Source organism: Ammodytes marinus, assembly GCF_949987685.1.
Source record: "Ammodytes marinus genome assembly, chromosome: 17".
Taxonomy (NCBI): domain Eukaryota; kingdom Metazoa; phylum Chordata; class Actinopteri; order Uranoscopiformes; family Ammodytidae; genus Ammodytes; species Ammodytes marinus.
In genome coordinates this window covers 24,401,272-24,419,828 of record NC_137221.1, presented here as the reverse complement: position 1 = coordinate 24,419,828, position 18,557 = coordinate 24,401,272, and the positions used below count along the sequence as shown (strand labels likewise).

At 41.1% G+C, this 18,557-nt stretch overlaps 1 protein-coding gene across 1 annotated transcript; it reads right to left on the bottom strand.

The window, feature by feature from the left end:
- Positions 1-1,958: 1,958 nt before the first annotated feature.
- On the bottom strand, positions 1,959-17,264 carry LOC307264284 (hippocalcin-like protein 1; the record flags this gene model as incomplete). Its single annotated transcript, XM_080045662.1, has 4 exons — positions 1,959-2,056; positions 3,294-3,399; positions 6,190-6,471; positions 17,169-17,264. The coding sequence occupies 4 exons, from the start codon at positions 17,262-17,264 to the stop codon at positions 1,959-1,961; spliced, it is 582 nt and encodes a 193-aa protein (XP_079901788.1).
- Between the last annotated feature and the right edge of the window lie 1,293 nt (positions 17,265-18,557).

Below are 18,557 nucleotides of genomic sequence, written 5' to 3'. Positions count from 1 at the left end.
TACTCAAGCAATAAAAAAATTCCTCTTCTTCTTCGTCCTGTGTTTTGCAGGAAATGCAGAATTGTAAATAAAGAATTTAAAAAAAACGTTCCTTGTCGTTTGAAAAGACGCAATGCATTGTGGGGCGGTTGAGTAGGAAAAGTATCCAATGGATCCATACCCAAAATCTTCCTGGAAGTTAGTACTCATCCGGGCATTTCTCGCCTACCCAAACTCGCATACACAACCATCACATACTCAAATTGATGTCAAAATGAGTATGATTAGGATGTTAGTATGGCTTTCCGAACACAGCCCAAGTGTTTTTCTTTATCTTGGTTTGCTTCAAATAATAAATGCGACATGTTCCAGTAGGTATCCCAAATAGAAAATGAAGGATTCCCATTGGTGCAAATGTAAACACAGCCACTTGTCTCCAATTTGTGACTTAACACTATGTCTGGAGAACCCCTGAAAACTACAGAATCAAGGAACAAGTGCGCATACTTGCTCCTAATCTCCTGAAACATGTCCCTTCATCTAACTGCTCTGTTGTCAGCAGACTCATCCAGGAGGTTATAAAAGCATTCAGCTAACAGAGTGATGAACGAGCCCTTAAGTGAGTTCTCTGAGTTAAGAGAGTTGGCGGGGGGGGGGGGGGGGGTTGGGGATGGGGGGTGCACTTGTCCAAAAAGCAAGAAAAAGTATTTAATCATTTCTGCCCGGGACAGTGCTGAGGAGGCTGCAGAGCTACAAAAAGATACCGCTTGTGTGCTAACTGTGTTTTTTATTTGATGGTCTGGTTTGGTAGGATCATGCAGTATGGTGACAGGTTTACCACTATCTTAAGTTTACTTCTTGTTGTTAAAGAACTTTTTATTTTTTTTTAAATACTTACAAATTAAGAAACAACACAACATGGTAATACTGTAAAAGTAATTAGCCTCAAGCACACAGTGCATATTCACATGCACCCACACATACACACACGCTTTCTGACCAAATGCATGGCCGTACCTTATAGAAACAACATGGCGGCTCCAACGTTATATGTGCTACTGGTGCCATTGATCAAAATGCATTATGGGAATCCCCTCCTTTCACTAGAACTACATCATGTCCCACAAATCCATTAACAAATCCCAAAGAGATCAACTCCCACTTTCTATCTCTCTCTCTCTCTCTCTCTCCCTCTCTGTCACCGTAAACTGGGATATGGTCATCTGTAACAACATTATCAAATTAAAAGCACAGTAATAAGAATAAAAATGAATAAATAAAACAACACGACAGAGGAAAACAATATGTACAAATGTAAAACCAAAATGCAAAGTAGGTGTCGTTACAGATATGACGGGATCTAAGGCCTTCTTTTCCTCAGCAAAAAAGATCACAACGCAGTAGAATCCCAATAACACTCCCACCGCCACCTGTTCAGGTCAGACCAGTAAAGCTACGCTACATAATACTGCCTTTACAATGCCAAAGAGTGTGCACCGTACATGAAGACAAATGTGCTTCATCTTATGATATACATCAGACGTAAAAGTATATACATGATATACACGTGGGTTGGAGAACAAAAACTGAGCAATCCCCCCCCCCCCTGCAAAAAAAAGAAAGAAAAACCCCAAGCTTTGTCACAAAAAGCTCCCTGGTAATCCCATACTCCGGAGAGAGAGAGAGATACTGGGAAACATTAGCGGAGGCGCCACTGTCGAACGATCGCCCATTTTTTTCCCCCCACATATAAAAATGAAAGTTAAATGATAGGAATGACTTCTCTTAGCCTATTTAAAATTCCTCCTCCATCCTTTGCACAAAAAGCACTATAAAAAAAAGAAAGAAGATGATATGAGAGACGAGAACCATCATGCATTGATTTGAGTGACTGTTTGAAATTGCAACAGAGAGGGTGAGGAGGAAAGGGTCTTAGCAGGCTTGGAAAGGGGGAGGGGGTGGGGGGGGGGACGGGGTCTTCAGAACTGGGAGGCCGAGCTGGGGTCACACTGGAGTAGCCGCACGATGGACGGGTCGCTTTTGGCACCTTTGATGAACTCCTCCAGGGACAACTTGCCTGCAGGGTGGAAAGGGGAAAAGAAGACATTATATTGAAGGAATACGACCATAGTTACATAGAAAAAAAGGGGTCTGTTCTGTCAAAAATTAAGAAAGAAAGCTAAAATTATTCATTTTAGGACTGCTTCTAGGCAAAATCTATCCATCAAAATCATCAGTGAATGTCTCCTCACGATACGCTTCTGTCATGATCCTGCTTGGGCCTCTAGGCCTTGTGTTGTTTTTCCCTTTTACCCTTGTCTTTGTGCTGGTCTTATTGCAGGGTTGGAGTCAGGTGTACTGGAGTCAATCACCAGCATTCACAGCTGCCATCAATCATCAATCAACTGCTCTTCATATACCCGGGCCTACCTTTCAGACACTGCCAGATTGTAGATTCTGTTTCCACACAGTCAGTCCTCTCTCTAAGCTAACCTGTTTGCAGCTACGCTTTTTGAATTTTTCCTGGCTAACTCCTGTTTTTTCTGCCACAGCTCTCCCGGCCTGACTCCAGCCACCAGCTCCAGCCCTCGCCCGCCAGCACTTCCTCCCGGACCCCTCTGCCTGCCTGCTCACACTCAGCTCCCTGGACTTGCCCCGTTGCTCTCTCCCTGGAGCCCCATGACAGCCAGCTTCCCCCCCGGATCACGGTCCTAACCCCCTGCTGGTTACTTCCAAAATAAATCTTCTTAAAACTGTTACTGTCTCCGCGCCTGTGTCCTCCTGATCCAGCCGTTACAGCTTCACTGCCTATCCGTACTGTAAAAAAGTGATTTTGACAACGAGGCCTGTCCAGAATCTCTGACTCCACCTTCAATGTTGATTCCCAATAGTAACTTTTCAGATTCATATAAATATCTTCTAAGAACATGAAGTTTTCAAACATACTCCAAACTTTCTCCAGCTTGCGAGTGTCCTGTGTGTTAAACTATTCAGACAGGGGTTTGGGGACTTTGAATCTTTTACGGTGGACCGATTTATATGAGAAAAGTCACGCGCTACAGCTTTAAATAATGAAAAATAATCCCATGAAGGATGGGCCTAAATGTTTGACACGACACAGAACGAATAAAACTCATAAATGGAGTCCTAAAGTCCTTTAAATATTTCCAGTTAAGTGAGCACATTTCAAAGATTTATATTCAATAAACTGTCACATTCCTCACTCCTCCAACCCTCTCTCTCTTTCTCTCTCTCCCTCTCTCTCTCTCTCTCCGCCATATCCATCCCTCCTTCTTGCCATTTCTGCCTCTCACCATCATTATTTAGATCCATTTGTCTGAAGATCTTATCCGTCCTCTTCTCCGGCGTGGATTCATCCTCTGGCATCTTCATCACAGACGACACCATCTTGTAGATGGCCTGATAGACAGAGAGAGAGAGAGAGAGAAGGAGGGAGGCAAGTTCATTTATATGGCAATACATTTCATACACAGAGGCCCTTCAAAGTACTTTACATAAAGTATTTAAAGGAGAAAGAAAAAAAGAATAGATGAATAAAAGGGAGATAGAACAATTGAAAAGCATGGATGTACATGAACAAAAGGTTTAAACAGTCACAATGCATAGAGAGAGAGAGAGAGAGAGAGAGAGAGAGAGAGAGAGAAACATTAAAATCACTTTGTAATAGCTGAGGACATTTTGCAAGGCTGTGGAAGCCATGAACTACGGTCTCTAGTTTAAGCTTTATCAATTCAATTCAAAAGCAGACGCACACTATGCAACACAGGTTTATTCCAGGACATTCAGGCAGGTTTGAGTTTGGGTGGGGTCAGAAGAAAAGAAAGAGTGCTGAGGCTTTCAAGAGGCTCTTTCTCTACAAGTACCCATGCTCTGTGTGGCTATAAGAACAAAAGCTTCATACCACAGAGACACAGCTTATGTATTGATCCCATGCATCACGAGCGCCTCGCGTCCCTTAAAACCCCAACATGAAGTGATCCAGGGTATCAGCTGGCCCTACAATCATCTTACGCCCATTAAACCGTCTCCTCTGGGAGTGTAGGGTGTAAAACTGACTGTAGATCAGCGTCACAGCAACACACTCAAGTGGCCAAGGTAGCTTGCACAAAATATGCCAGCTCTAAAACTTTACTGTTGGACGATAAAACAAGAGTTCATATATTCCACTTAAAAACAAGGTGAATCGCTTTTCACCGTTTGACTTTGATATGTCTAAGTTATTTAGCGCAAAGAAACGTAGGCTTACTTTAATATGCATCAGGCCTTCTAAACTGAAACTAATGTTAGTTGTTAGTTGGAAACTTAAAGTGTAATGGTATTTAATTGCAAACACTCATCTACACTCGGATTTGGTGAAAGAGACTTCCGAACAGACACGGATGTGATCAGCCAACATGATGTCTAATGGAAGCTAATCGTTAATCTGGATATATTTTCTTTGTTTTAACTATTTCTTGCAATTTCTAATGTCTAATCTTGATGTGTTGTATGCCCCTGTAAAGCACTTAACATGGCCTTGTGTCTGAATTGTGCTATAGAAATACACTTGCCTTTCCTTGCCTTGAAATGATCTCTAAAATGGGGTCAAAATATCAAGGATTGATTAATGATTCCATATGTTATTTCAATTATGTCACAGATTTTCTTCCTCCTATAAAATTACCAATCAAATGTATGAGCGGATCGTTATGCCATATTAACTCAGGAACCTTTTTATAAAATTTAGTAAGCAGGAAATCATTGTGCAGATATTTTTGTTGGATGTGTGTTGATTAGGGTTTAAAGAGTGAAGATAGGATCTGTTGTCCGACAATGTGGTGTCAAACTAATGACTGACTGGCTCTCTCTCTCCCTCTCCCTCTCTCTCCCTCTCTCCCTCTCCCTCTCCCTCTCTCTCTCTCTCTCTCTCTCTCTCTCTCTCTCTCTCTCTCTCTGTATTGTGTCACTGTACACAATTCAGCTCTCGTCCAATGATCATAAGGATAATCCCAGTATTCGGGGACAAACTCTGGTTAAATTTAATTTGCTAATCCATGAGAACCCAATAGTACACACACACACACACACACACACACACACACACACACACACACACACACACACACACACACACACACACACACACACACACACACACACACACACACACACACACACGAGATTATGTATGTCTTCTCTTCAGGAGTGACAGGATTACATACAGCCTTAATGTAGGACTGTACTTAAGAGTATTCATGCAATCTGTCAATATTGCAGTCAGCACATTAAGTGCCCATCAGCCGTTGTACTGTATATCAGTGCTGGGGCACATACTGTTACTTACACGACTGCATTAACTTACATAATTAAAGTGAGCATTTCTCATAAGCACTCTCCCTATTTCTGTCAATTCAGGCTTCTGAGAAATGTGAAGGTGCACAGTCAATGAAGGAAAATCCTAATTAAGTCAAATCTGTTCTGTATCATGTTGTCAGCTGCGCCATATTTGTTGACTCGGTGACGAAGGAGATTAATGACGCTATTCTAGTGCCTTCTGTCTTCACACATACTGGGTGTGTCATATTCAAAACCCCCAGGTGACCAATATTTTGGGCCGTGTTCCTAGAAAATGTGCGTCTTTATATTGATCGTATTGCTTAGTGGCATTACTAAAGCTTTTAGAATGTCTTCCTGATGCTTTCCTAAAAGCCCTGTACTGCTGTGATGTGTGAGAAGCTGCTATGGTGCACTTTATGGCACCATAGTTTCCTTCTCTTTATAAATCCATCAACCTTTTGTTTAGTTCTCAGAGGTACAATTAAGTGTAACCCCTTTATTTTCAGTGTAGCCCAGATTACACAAAATAAAATAAACGCTAGAAAATACAAATGCATGGATTGGAGGTAAACTAAACAAAAAAAATGATATAAAACCATGGACATGAAGCTAATAATAAAGAACGAAAAGTTACGGTGAGTATGCATTTTTGAAACTCAAGGTGCAATGTTATGATGAAATAAGTAAGTAAAAGTATGTCCCCATTGTATGCCTACTGCATCCTAATTAGATTCCTTTTATGGTCAGATGTAGTGTGTAGAATAGGAAAAAAATAAAGAGTATAATGCGATTTGGAACGCATGCCTTTAACCCTACTTTGCCTCCACACCAGACTCCATTACCCAGGGGTCCCCCTTTTGCTCTCTCACCTACCTGTACAATCTCCAGCATCTCGTCGCGGCTGATGTATCCGTTCCCGTCCAGGTCGTACATGCTGAAGGCCCATTTCAGCTTCTGCTCCAGCTTGCCCCGTGACGTGACGCTCAGGGCGATGATGAACTCCCTGAAGTCGATGGTGCCGTCGTTGTTGGTGTCGAAGGTTCTGAAGACGTGCTCGGCGAACTTGGAGGCGTCTCCGTACGGGAAGAAGTTAGCATAGATCTTCTTGAACTCCTCCACGTTCAGGGTCCCACTGGGGCAGTCCTTCAAGAAACCCTGAGGGGAAGACAAAGACACACAGTGCAGTGTTTTTACATGGGACAGCAACGATAGGATTAAGCCATATATACAGCCCCGGAAAAAAAATGAAGAGACCACTCCAAATATTCAGAGCCTCTTGTTAGACTTTTTATAGGCATATGTTTTTTAGTAGAATGTAGATTTTGGTTTTTACTCCATAAACTATCGACAATATTTCTTACAGATTCCGGGAAAAATATTGTCATTATTGAAGTAATGTGAAGATGAAGATTGAAGAAAAATACAGACTGGTCTCTTAATTTTTTCTGGAGCTGTAATATTAAGATTTTTGCCACTGAGTATACATGGCCTTTCAGAGAAATTAGATTAAATGGCCGGAGCATGGCTAAACTACGTTACGCTAGGTGGCGCTGTAGCCCTTTCAACAAGTGGTTATAGAGCCACTTCCGGTTGACCGCTATGTGACAGCAACAACAACAAAGATGGCATATAAGGAGGTGCATCAAAGGTTAAATGAATGAATGAATGAGGTTAAAAGGTAGAGTCTCTGTTTACCGTTTAGGGGAATCTTTTAGGGGTACAAAACACAAAAGCTTTATTTATATTCAGTAACGTATTACATGTTCATTCTATTATATACAGTACATTGAATTGTATGAATTTTTCATTCTCAGAATAAACACATTATGCTAAAAAAAAAAGAGGACATGTCATGTCACATTAAGCCTCCAGGACTACAATACATCTTTGTGTATAGTATGACATCAGATGACCCAAGTTGACAAAGAACAGGAATTAATGAATTTCTGTGCCAAAACTTCAAATCAGAAAATGTCATGTAATGTCATGTAATGCTTGCGTTCTGAAACGACTAGCAGAAAACACTTTTTCAAATTAAGGCCACGCACGTCATGTAGTCTTGGATGGTTCTATTTTATTTTCAAGGAATCAGATAAAAACATTTTCTTTAAAGATTATAATTAGGCTTTTTTTTTTTATTAGACAGATTTGGAGAGACAGAGTTGAAATGGGGCAAAGAGGGGAGGACATGCAGAGAACAGACCCGGGTCGGATTCGAACCCAGCTCTGGCGGGTCTCGGCCCTTGGGGTTAGAGTCTAGGGGGACGCTCTAACCACTACACCACGAGAGAACAGTAACAGCACAGTCTCCTGAGAAGAAAAAGGCAAGTAAAAGTCACGTCAGTCTTATTTTTACAAAAGCCGTTTTAGAACGGGCACAGCGAGGTCACAAAGTCATTGTCCCGATATCGGAAATCTGGAATTACCTTTTAACCATCAAATCAAGTATTTTCTCACAAGGGGAAGTGGGAAAGTCAACATGGCTCATTTCCTAATAAAAGCCTTTATCATTGAAATTCCTCTGTGTGAAAGCGTCACACATTTATGGCGAGGCTTGGATTTATCGCCAATAAATCCCACCGAAGACGACACAATGTATAAATACTCCTCGCACCTCAACATCCTGTGGAACATACTACGCTGTTCACAAGGCACTTCCATCATCTTGAGGCTGTTCTTCTGCTGAGAGCTGCAGACAGACACCATGCTATAACCCATTACATTACATTACATTACATGGCGTTTAGCAGACGCTTTTATCCAAAGCGACTTACAACTGGAGCACACATTTATACACCGATAGCAGCAGCTACCACGCAGGGTGCAAGCTGACTATCGGGAGCAATTTAGGGTTCAGTGTCTCTTTGCCCAGGGAAACTTGGACATGTGGTGGGGGGACAGGGTATCAAACCACCAACCCTGCAGTTGAGGGTTGACCACCCTATACCACTTCGCCACTACTGCCTTTCAACCCACTGTCAGTGTGCAGGTGGGGTCAACGGGGGCTTAGAGTCATATAGGGCCAGGGAGCTGGACGGTTTAAACATGTGCAGCTCTTATTGAGGACAGCTCAACACAGCTGTTCCATATGGTCTAATCCATGCCTAAAGCCATATAGCCATCACTCTCTCTCTCTCTCTCACACACACACACACACACACACACAAACACACACACACACACACACACACACACACACACACACACACACACACACACACACACACACACACACACACACACACACACACACACACACACACACACACACACACTCACTATGTGCACTAAATGAGATAAGTCATTGGATCAGGTCAATAGGGCATGTCCATCATTATTCCAAGACTGGGTCGGTTTGGACAGAGACAGACTTTGTCTCGTTCAAAGCTGCTGTCAGTTTTATATCGATCACTTTTGATACATGGCGGTATAGAAGAGGAGGCTCTCTGGGAGGATTCATTCATGTTGGAACACTTACTCTAAAAAAAATCTAAGCTCAAATATAATTGTACTATGTGACATTACACAAGTTGGAATGACACATTTGTGTTCAATTTATTCCCGATACGATTCTTAGTAGTTTCTATTCTTATTTGTCCTAGCTCAGAGGTGAGCGAAACTTTAAAAGATCTATTGACTGGTGTAAATGTGTTCCAAATGACTGTGTGTGTCCTGTGAATGACTATCACTTTGATACAAATGAGTGTATTGTCAGAATATTTGGAAATGATATCTGATATAGTGTAGCCCTAGAGCATGCAGCGCTGGAAGACAATGTCACATTCTGATTTTGGAAGACTGACAAAGAGAAGATTCCAAACTGCACGGATCATATTTTTCTTTCTAAGTTCACTCTTGGCTCATGGACATCTTTGTCTGGTCCATCTATATACCCATCAACCAAGCTCTAACAAAAGCTCTGTATGCTGCCAGAGACCTTAGAAGATAACCTACAAAGTTAGCAACTAGCTGGAAACAGAGCTAAAAGAAGAGCCATTACTGGAGGGTCGGTCAAAAACATGTCTCCAAAGGAATGTTGCTCCATGTCTACTGAATGGATAACTGTTTGTGAGCATGTTCACCATCAACTTTATAAGGCAATAAATGCATGTTTAGGGAACAGAATAATGACTAATAATTAATGCCTGAATAATGTGCAATGTACGTAAGTAAAGGTACAGGTATTATTTGCAAATTGTATCATCAAAGGTAAAAGGTAATCCGTATTATGGCCAGTCTTAAATCATTTGAAATATTTTATAATTAGACAATAATACAGAGGCAATAATGTGTAAGCACCTACTTGATGTTGACACACTTTATAAACTGGTGGGTAGCCAAATCTAAAATGATGGATCATATTTTATAAGACGATAATAGTGTTGACATGTTGTTTTTTTAATCTTCAAAGTAACTATTTACCATTGCTGGCAGAACAAGTAGACTATTTCCCTCTGACATCTGTCATATAAAAGTATAAAATTGTGACACTCAGGTATTTTTTTGTTGCAGTGACACCATTGCTCTGACTTGGAACCAACAGATTGTGTGCACAGTGTTATGGTGCTCCAGACTCCAGAATCCTTCCCAGCAAAAATAAAAATACAACAATAAATGGATGGACAACATGCCTATTTACTTTTAACCCTTATGCCCCGTTGGTGGAATTCTGTGTATCTGGGGTTGCATTTTTGAGATAATTTTGGCTGTGATTGTCCCCTATCCATAAAATTTGGTAAGGAGGTGTGTTTTACAATGAAGTTTTGATATTCTGAGTTTCATCCATTTCCACTTCATTTTGACTGTGTGAGATGTTTTTGTTACACTGGGACCGCTAACTACACGATTTGTACCATTGACTTCCATTATAACGACATTTTTTGACACCCCCCTTAAAATTAAAGTGAAAAATATTTTTGACTGTAATTTCCCATTTCTCTGTAGTAAACTTGATAAGGTTATGTAAAAATAAGGTCAATAAAAAAAATGCCCCGTTTTAGCCCCCCCCCCCTGACCTCTATGGTGACCCTTTACAACAAATTGGCATCCTTGTGTAATTCATGGCTGCAAACCAGTTAAAAAAATTAAAAAATACAATAAAATAGTTTTGATGTGTAGTTAGTGAACACATCTTTTAGTCAGAATGGTTGAAGTTAAAAAAAAAAATCCAGGAGTGTGTCTGTGTGTACTCAAATCAAATACACTGAAATCCTTGTCTAAAAAGATGCCATTTCGTAAACTCATAGAAAGCCATAAAACCAGTATTTTTGATTCCTTGGCCATGCCAAGATAAAATCAGAATTTATATAATGTTGTGCATTCATTTTGAAGGTAAGGCATCACATTTTAGGTTTTAACTATTATCTAGTTGATTTATGAATTTCATATGGTGTATTACTGGGGGAAAACTTGCCTCATGACACAAACCTGAAAAAAAATTGGATTTTTCATAATTTTAAAAAATTTCAGGAATACTGGCCACTGCAACAACAAATCTAAAGAAAAATGTCAAATGTGTTTGGATATGGATGGGGGGGACTGTTGTCTGCATGTCCATGACAAAATAAGATTGTGTGTGTATGTGTGTGTGTGTGGGGGGGTGTGTGTGTTTGCATGTGTCATACGATATTAGGGCTGCAAATCTGTACCCCTTGTAATTTCTCTCCTCTCATACACACACACAAGCACACTTTCACACACACACATGCACTTACACATGCACACACACACACACAAACAGACACATACACACACACTCACACACTAAAAAAAAAAAAAAAAGCTGTTATTTTGTAGTTTTAGTGAGTGGTTTTCATCATAAAAATTCATATTTTGATGATAAAAGAGGTGATAAAATGGGTAAATTTTACTATTCTCTTTCATTTTACCCAATTGCATTGTGTTTTCTGCAGTAATATGGGAAATCAGAGGCAAAAAAAATGTTTCACTTTAATTTAAAGGCGGGTTGCCAAAAAGTTTTCTTATAATGCAAGTCAATGGTAGAAATCTAACTTTTTTTATTCAATTTGACATTATTCAAAAAGTAATAATGCCCCAAATTCAATTGTCTCACCTATTGTTCAGATGGGTAAGCCGGTGATACTAATAATAATCAAAGTTAAAAAAAATATTTGAATATTGAATTTTAGTGTATTTTTCAAAAAAGCTGTTGGTGGTATATGATCGAAACTGGCATCTAAAGGGTTAATTTTTAATTGTGATTAATTAAATCATGACATAGATTGAACAACAACCCCTACATGAAAAATATGGGAAAAAAAATGGTGAAAAAATATTGATCTTTCATCATTTTAATGCAGTTTAAAGGTCAAAATACACAAAATGTACGAAGCGGTCCCAGTGTAACTTTTTTATTAAATCTGACATTAAACAAAAAGTAATAATGCACCAAATATAATTTTCTCACCTATCATTCAGATGGGTGAGCCGGTGATACTAATAATAATCAAAGTTAAAAAAATGATTTGAATATTGAATTTATGTGTATTTTTCAAAAAAGCGGTTAGTGGTATATGATCAAAAATGGCATCTAAAGGGTTAATTTTTATTTGTGATTTATTAAATCACAACATGAATTGAATAACAACCCCTTCATGAAAAAAATAGAAAAAAAAATTGTGAAAAAATATTGATCTTTCATCATTTTAATGCAGTTTAAAGGTCAAAATACACAAAATGTACGAAGCGGTCCCAGTGTAACTTTTTTTTAACGGGGCATAAGGGTTAACAAACAACTGCCTCTTTATAGTTTTCTCCAAATTAAATGTTTCCCCAGGTTCCTAGATGCAAAAGAAAATGCTTGTGTGGGGAAATCAAAGTAGCTTACATAATAAAGCCTGCAGGTGCTTGGAGATTGTGAGGCAGGTGATTTCTAGCTCAACCTAACGAGCTGTCCCCTTATAGCAGGTAACCCAACCTTGAACTCCCTCAAAATCCAGTGGTAGACAACGCTATTTCCCCCCAGACTACTTCTGTAATGTTCGAGGAGTAGTGACTTTCAGGTCTGCTCTGGACTTTGGCCAGTTCAGAACGGGGTTTATTTTCAGAATGGTGCCACCTGAGTGTCCCTTGTCCCGCCTCTTTTATGCCTTCAAAAAGGGTTTGGTCACACCCTGATTGGCCAGAGGGAAAAATAAACCTAGCTGCTCCGAGCTACCATTAAGGAACCAGGCTCCACACTCTGCACCACAGGCCATATTAAATCCCTGGCCAATTACCTCCGGAGCCAACCAAATTAAACATGAAAACAGTGCACACAAAAACAGAATAATCCCCGAGAAACTGGCCATGTGTTCTAATACCCATACTTTCCTGCTGCTATTTAGTTTGGTAGAAAAAAGATTTCGGATCTCCCAATTATTTTGGTCAGATTTGGCATGCTCAAAAAATAACTGGATGCCTACTACATCCGGTTGAGATTTTCAGTTTTGAAATTGGCAAGCTTTTTAGGCGGCTCTGACCTACAATCCAGTGCGCAGCGGAAGTGAGACCAGTCTGGATTTTTCTTCAATCTTCATCTCTACATTACTTAAAGGCACTACGAGTAAGTCGGCACGTTGGCGACACCTTTGAACAAAAGCGGTAGTATTTTTACGACGCCAGCTGTCGTGAAGCTGTTTTCTAGCTCGTGCAGGGCCTCAAGATTCAAATAATCAGGAAGCAATATAGTGCGTGTCCGTGTGTTGAAAGTGTGAGGGCACCGGACTCTTTTCGGCTCGGTGAGAGTGGTTAGTCGTTAGTGACACAGCATCAACTACACCTGATTGCAATGAGTTGATCCATTGTCACCTCTCACGGAGCTGAACGAGTATGTGTCCCCACACAAAGCGAATGAACCAGAGACGGCAGTTAGTTATGGATCACGATGAGGTAATGTGTTTATGTTGTTGTAAATAATGACTATTTCAGATGAATAATGGTCATCTGATGATGCTGGTGAGGCAAAGTAAACTTTGTTTTAGTAGGCTACCGCTCATTCATTTAGGAGTAAACACTGCAGTCTAGTTTCGCTCCGTGAAATTGTGTATACGTTGCTTGGCAACGCCCTCCCGCCCGCCTATCACTCTCCCATTTAGCTTTTCTTCATTGCATTTTCTTTTTTTTTCTTTGATGGTTCAGCCCCGTTATCAGTCATTATGACGACAAATAGCCTAACTGTCTCAAACAAGGCTCCCGCTCCCCTTCTAGGGTGACCAGATCGCATTTCCATTACTTTTCACACGTCCCGCAAATTGAGACGTTGTCCCGCATTGTTATTGAAAGTGAGCCCCCCTTTTTAAATGCGTGTTTTATAATCTGGCATTTATCCGATAGCTGTGAGGAGACAGCAGTCTCCGTTTGTCTGTGTGTGTGTTTGTCTGTGTGTGTGTATCGGGCTGCTGGGCTCAGTGGCTCTGTGGAGGTGCTGCAGTGCTTCAGCGTTCACTTTCCTGTTACTTCAAAATAAAAGCCAACTCACGTTTGTCAAGTGAAATGCTAATGTGAAGCCAGTGAAATGCTTTTAATGTGAAGCCGCAGCCTTAATGCTCTTTGTTTAACAGTAGCTAACTTAACTGCTGCGCGCTGATCTAAAGATAGTGTTTTTTAATATAGAAAGCCGTGTCTCTGGCATTACCGGTGGTGACACGAGTTTATTTTGCTAAAAAAACGGCACTTTGTCCCGCACAAACGTAGTCTTTGTCCCACATCTGGTGAATTGGGATCTGGTCTCCCTATCCCCTTCCCTCACCTGGAGTGATAGGCTCCTCAAATCGCGTTCCTGCGCCATACTGAAATCTGCGACCAATACGGATATGTGACCATAGAGCATGCACGAGCGAACCGAAAATCGGACTGGGTGTACGACCAGATCAAATGCAGTAATAAAAACTATATAAAAACGTCTTTCTTTGCACTGATGGTCTCGTTTGCTGTTAAAGGTAATTTATGATTATGAGAGGAAACATGAGGCTGTTTAAAAGATATTTGAATGTTACTCGTAGCCGCTTTAATGGAAATGTTCAAAATTACAATATTTTTATTGTGAATTTGGCAGAAATGTTGTCAGTAGTTTATATTATAAAATCTAAATGTTCATTCTACACAAACATCTGCCTCTAAAGAGTAAAACAAGAGACACTGAACATTTGGAGTGGTCTCCTAATTTTTTCCGGAGCTGTATATGCAAGAGGCAGAGATGAAATCGGGCAGAAAGGGAATTAAATGCAGAGAACAACCACGGGTCGGATTCAAACCCAGGTCTGAGCCTCTAGGATACTGACTTTTGAAGTTAGATTAATTTTGAGTGTAAGAATACTTAAGATTCACTGTGTCTTCATACATTTCTGTTCCTTGTATTCACTGACAATAAGGAATAGTACTTGTTGTGCATATGCTCCTTATTTACATATGTTCAGTGACACAAAAGCACACTGATGTGTTTTCATTTTCAGTGTGTCCTGTCCAGTTAGTGCAAGAGTGAATTGCATTTGTTATTTTGATGTTATGGCAACTGCAGCAGTGTTTGATCATTTGACAAAACCCCCCAAAAATAGTAAAGGAAGTGTTGAATGAAATAGATTTGACTACATTTGTCTGTGCAACTATAAATATATTTTGCTGTTATGTTTGACAAGGCAACTTGTACGTGGAATATCGCAATATATCGTGATACATCACAATACGCAATATCGTGATATATCGTATCGTGACCAGTGTATCGTGATACGTATCATATCGCGAAGTCCTTGACGATACCCAGCCCTACCTTGTACCATTCTTTACAGTGTGTGTGTGTATCAGCCTACCTTGTACCACTCTTTACAGTGTGTGTGTATGAGCCTACCTTGTACCACTCTTTACAGTGTGTGTGTATCAGCCTACCTTGTACCACTCTTTACAGTGTGTGTGTATCAGCCTACCTTGTACCACTCTTTACAGTGTGTGTGTATGAGCCTACCTTGTACCACTCTTTACAGTGTGTGTGTATGAGCCTACCTTGTACAACTCTTTACAGTGTGTGTGTATGAGCCTACCTTGTACCACTCTTTACAGTGTGTGTGTGTATCAGCCTACCTTGTACAACTCTTTACAGTGTGTGTGTATCAGCCTACCTTGTACCACTCTTTACAGTGTGTGTGTATCAGCCTACCTTTTACCACTCTTTACAGTGTAGTGTGTGTATCAGCCTACCTTGTACCACTCTTTACAGTGTAGTGTGTGTATCAGCCTACCTTGTACAACTCTTTACAGTGTAGTGTGTGTATCAGCCTACCTTGTACCACTCTTTACAGTGTGTGTGTATCAGCCTACCTTGTACCACTCTTTACAGTGTGTGTGTATCAGCCTACCTTGTACCACTCTTTACAGTGTGTGTGTATCAGCCTACCTTGTACCACTCTTTACAGTGTAGTGTGTATCAGCCTACCTTGTACCACTCTTTACAGTGTAGTGTGTGTATCAGCCTACCTTGTACAACTCTTTACAGTGTAGTGTGTGTATCAGCCTACCTTGTACCACTCTTTACAGTGTGTGTGTATCAGCCTACCTTGTACCACTCTTTACAGTGTGTGTGTATCAGCCTACCTTGTACAACTCTTTACAGTGTGTGTGTATCAGCCTACCTTGTACCACTCTTTACAGTGTAGTGTGTGTATCAGCCTACCTTGTACCACTCTTTACAGTGTAGTGTGTGTATCAGCCTACCTTGTACAACTCTTTACAGTGTAGTGTGTGTATCAGCCTACCTTGTACCACTCTTTACAGTGTGTGTGTATCAGCCTACCTTGTACCACTCTTTACAGTGTGTGTATCAGCCTACCTTGTACAACTCTTTACAGTGTGTGTGTATCAGCCTACCTTGTACCACTCTTTACAGTGTGTGTGTATCAGCCTACCTTGTACCACTCTTTACAGTGTGTGTATCAGCCTACCTTGTACCACTCTTTACAGTGTGTGTGTATCAGCCTACCTTGTACAACTCTTTACAGTGTGTGTGTATCAGCCTACCTTGTACCACTCTTTACAGTGTAGTGTGTGTATCAGCCTACCTTGTACCACTCTTTACAGTGTAGTGTGTGTATCAGCCTACCTTGTACAACTCTTTACAGTGTAGTGTGTGTATCAGCCTACCTTGTACCACTCTTTACAGTGTGTGTGTATCAGCCTACCTTGTACCACTCTTTACAGTGTGTGTGTATCAGCCTACCTTGTACCACTCTTTACAGTGTGTGTGTATCAGCCTACCTTGTACAACTCTTTACAGTGTGTGTGTATCAGCCTACCTTGTACCACTCTTTACAGTGTGTGTATCAGCCTATCTTGTACCACTCTTTACAGTGTGTGTGTATCAGCCTACCTTGTACCACTCTTTACAGTGTGTGTATCAGCCTACCTTGTACCACTCTTTACAGTGTGTGTGTATCAGCCTACCTTGTACCACTCTTTACAGTGTGTGTGTATCAGCCTACCTTGTACCACTCTTTACAGTGTAGTGTGTGTATCAGCCTACCTTGTACCACTCTTTACAGTGTGTGTGTACCAGCCTACCTTCTACCACTCTTTACAGTGTGTGTGTGTGTGTGTGTGTGTACCAGCTTACCTTGTACCACTCTTTACAGTGTGTGTGTGTGTGTATCAGCTTACCTTGTACCACTCTTTACAGTGTAGTGTGTGTATGAGCCTACCTTGTACCACTCTTTACAGTGTGTGTGTGTATCAGCCTACCTTGTACCACTCTTTACAGTGTGTGTGTGTATCAGCCTACCTTGTACCACTCTTTACAGTGTGTGTGTGAGCCTACCTTGTACCACTCTTTACTGTGTGTGTGTGTGTGTGTGTGTGTATGAGCCTACCTTGTACCACTCCTGCAGTTCGTGGTCGGAGAACTCTGTATTCTCCCGGAGGTCGGTGAGCATCTCTGGTCGCAGCTTGCTGTTCTGTTTCCCCATGGCAACGGGACGGGACTACGGCGTTCCTTGGACGAAAACAGTGACTCTAGCACTTAGCCAGGCCCGCTTCTCACACCTGTCAATCACACATAAAGAAACGGAAAGGTCAGCAACAATTAGGCAGAACCACCAGGATGACCTCGCTGTGACAAATGAGAAGTGAAGTACAGTTGGTCAGCAAACAGAGGCACGTCACCGGGGCCGCACGCCAACAGAGAGAATATATATATATATATATATGAAGGATGGGAAGGATTACGCAAGCAAGGCTAGAGGCAGGTGACGTCAGCTACTGTTAAAAGTTGACTTTGCAGTATATTCCTTCAGTCACACAAAAATATTCTTAAAGAGATCCTATTATACTACTTTTCTGGTCTTAATTTCTTGTTAAAAACTGCTATAGAGCAACCTGACACGAATCACATCACAAAAAACTATGTAGATTTTCGGGACACTCTTCCTCTTACCCTAGCGAGCACAGCAGTCTCTCTCTACACACTGCTTTGAGCTTCTCCGCCCCTCCCCCCCCTGCTGCAAACCCCACTCCGTTGTGATTGGTTACCTTCCTTCCAGCAGCGGGAGATTTTCAGGAAGGTGGGGGCATGCAGCCGGAGCTTGCCTGAGCAGCATTACCATACATGGAAACATCCGGGAGCGTGACAGAAACTACCCGGAAATTTGAACAAGTTATTTCTCGACCGGCTGCCCTAGTGTTTAGTGCTCTGCCACCCCAGACGGTCAGCAGGGAATACGTCGAAATGCATGTACGTAATTATTTGATACTCTAGTATGGTTAAACATGACTATAAATCATTATAAGAACGTTTATAGGTCATAAAAGTCGAAAAGTAGCATAGGTCCTCTTTAATGTTCAATTATGCCCGACTAGAATGTGTAGTGGTGTGTTTATCTGCGGAGTCCCCCCTTATGGCTGTAGTCTGCATGGGTAACCATTGTTGGTTGTGTTTTTGTAAAGAAGATTCTGACTTAGCTCCACCCTAGCTCCTCCCTGCTACTTTGCGTGTTACATTTGAGCCTTTTATGGAATATACTACATAGTCAACCTTTAAAAGTAGAGGCTGGTTAAAAGAAGATGCTGCAGCCATTAGCCAGCTTCATGCAGATACATTGACAATGTAAAAATAACACAAGGCAGCTTCCCCTCCAAGACTTTGACAAATTGACAGCATGACTTTGTCCAGCCACACAATGACTTTTTGAAACGTTTAATGCAATCAAAGCGAGTGCTGTCACGGCGCTGTGTCCCCATCCCCTTGACACAGAATGTTACAC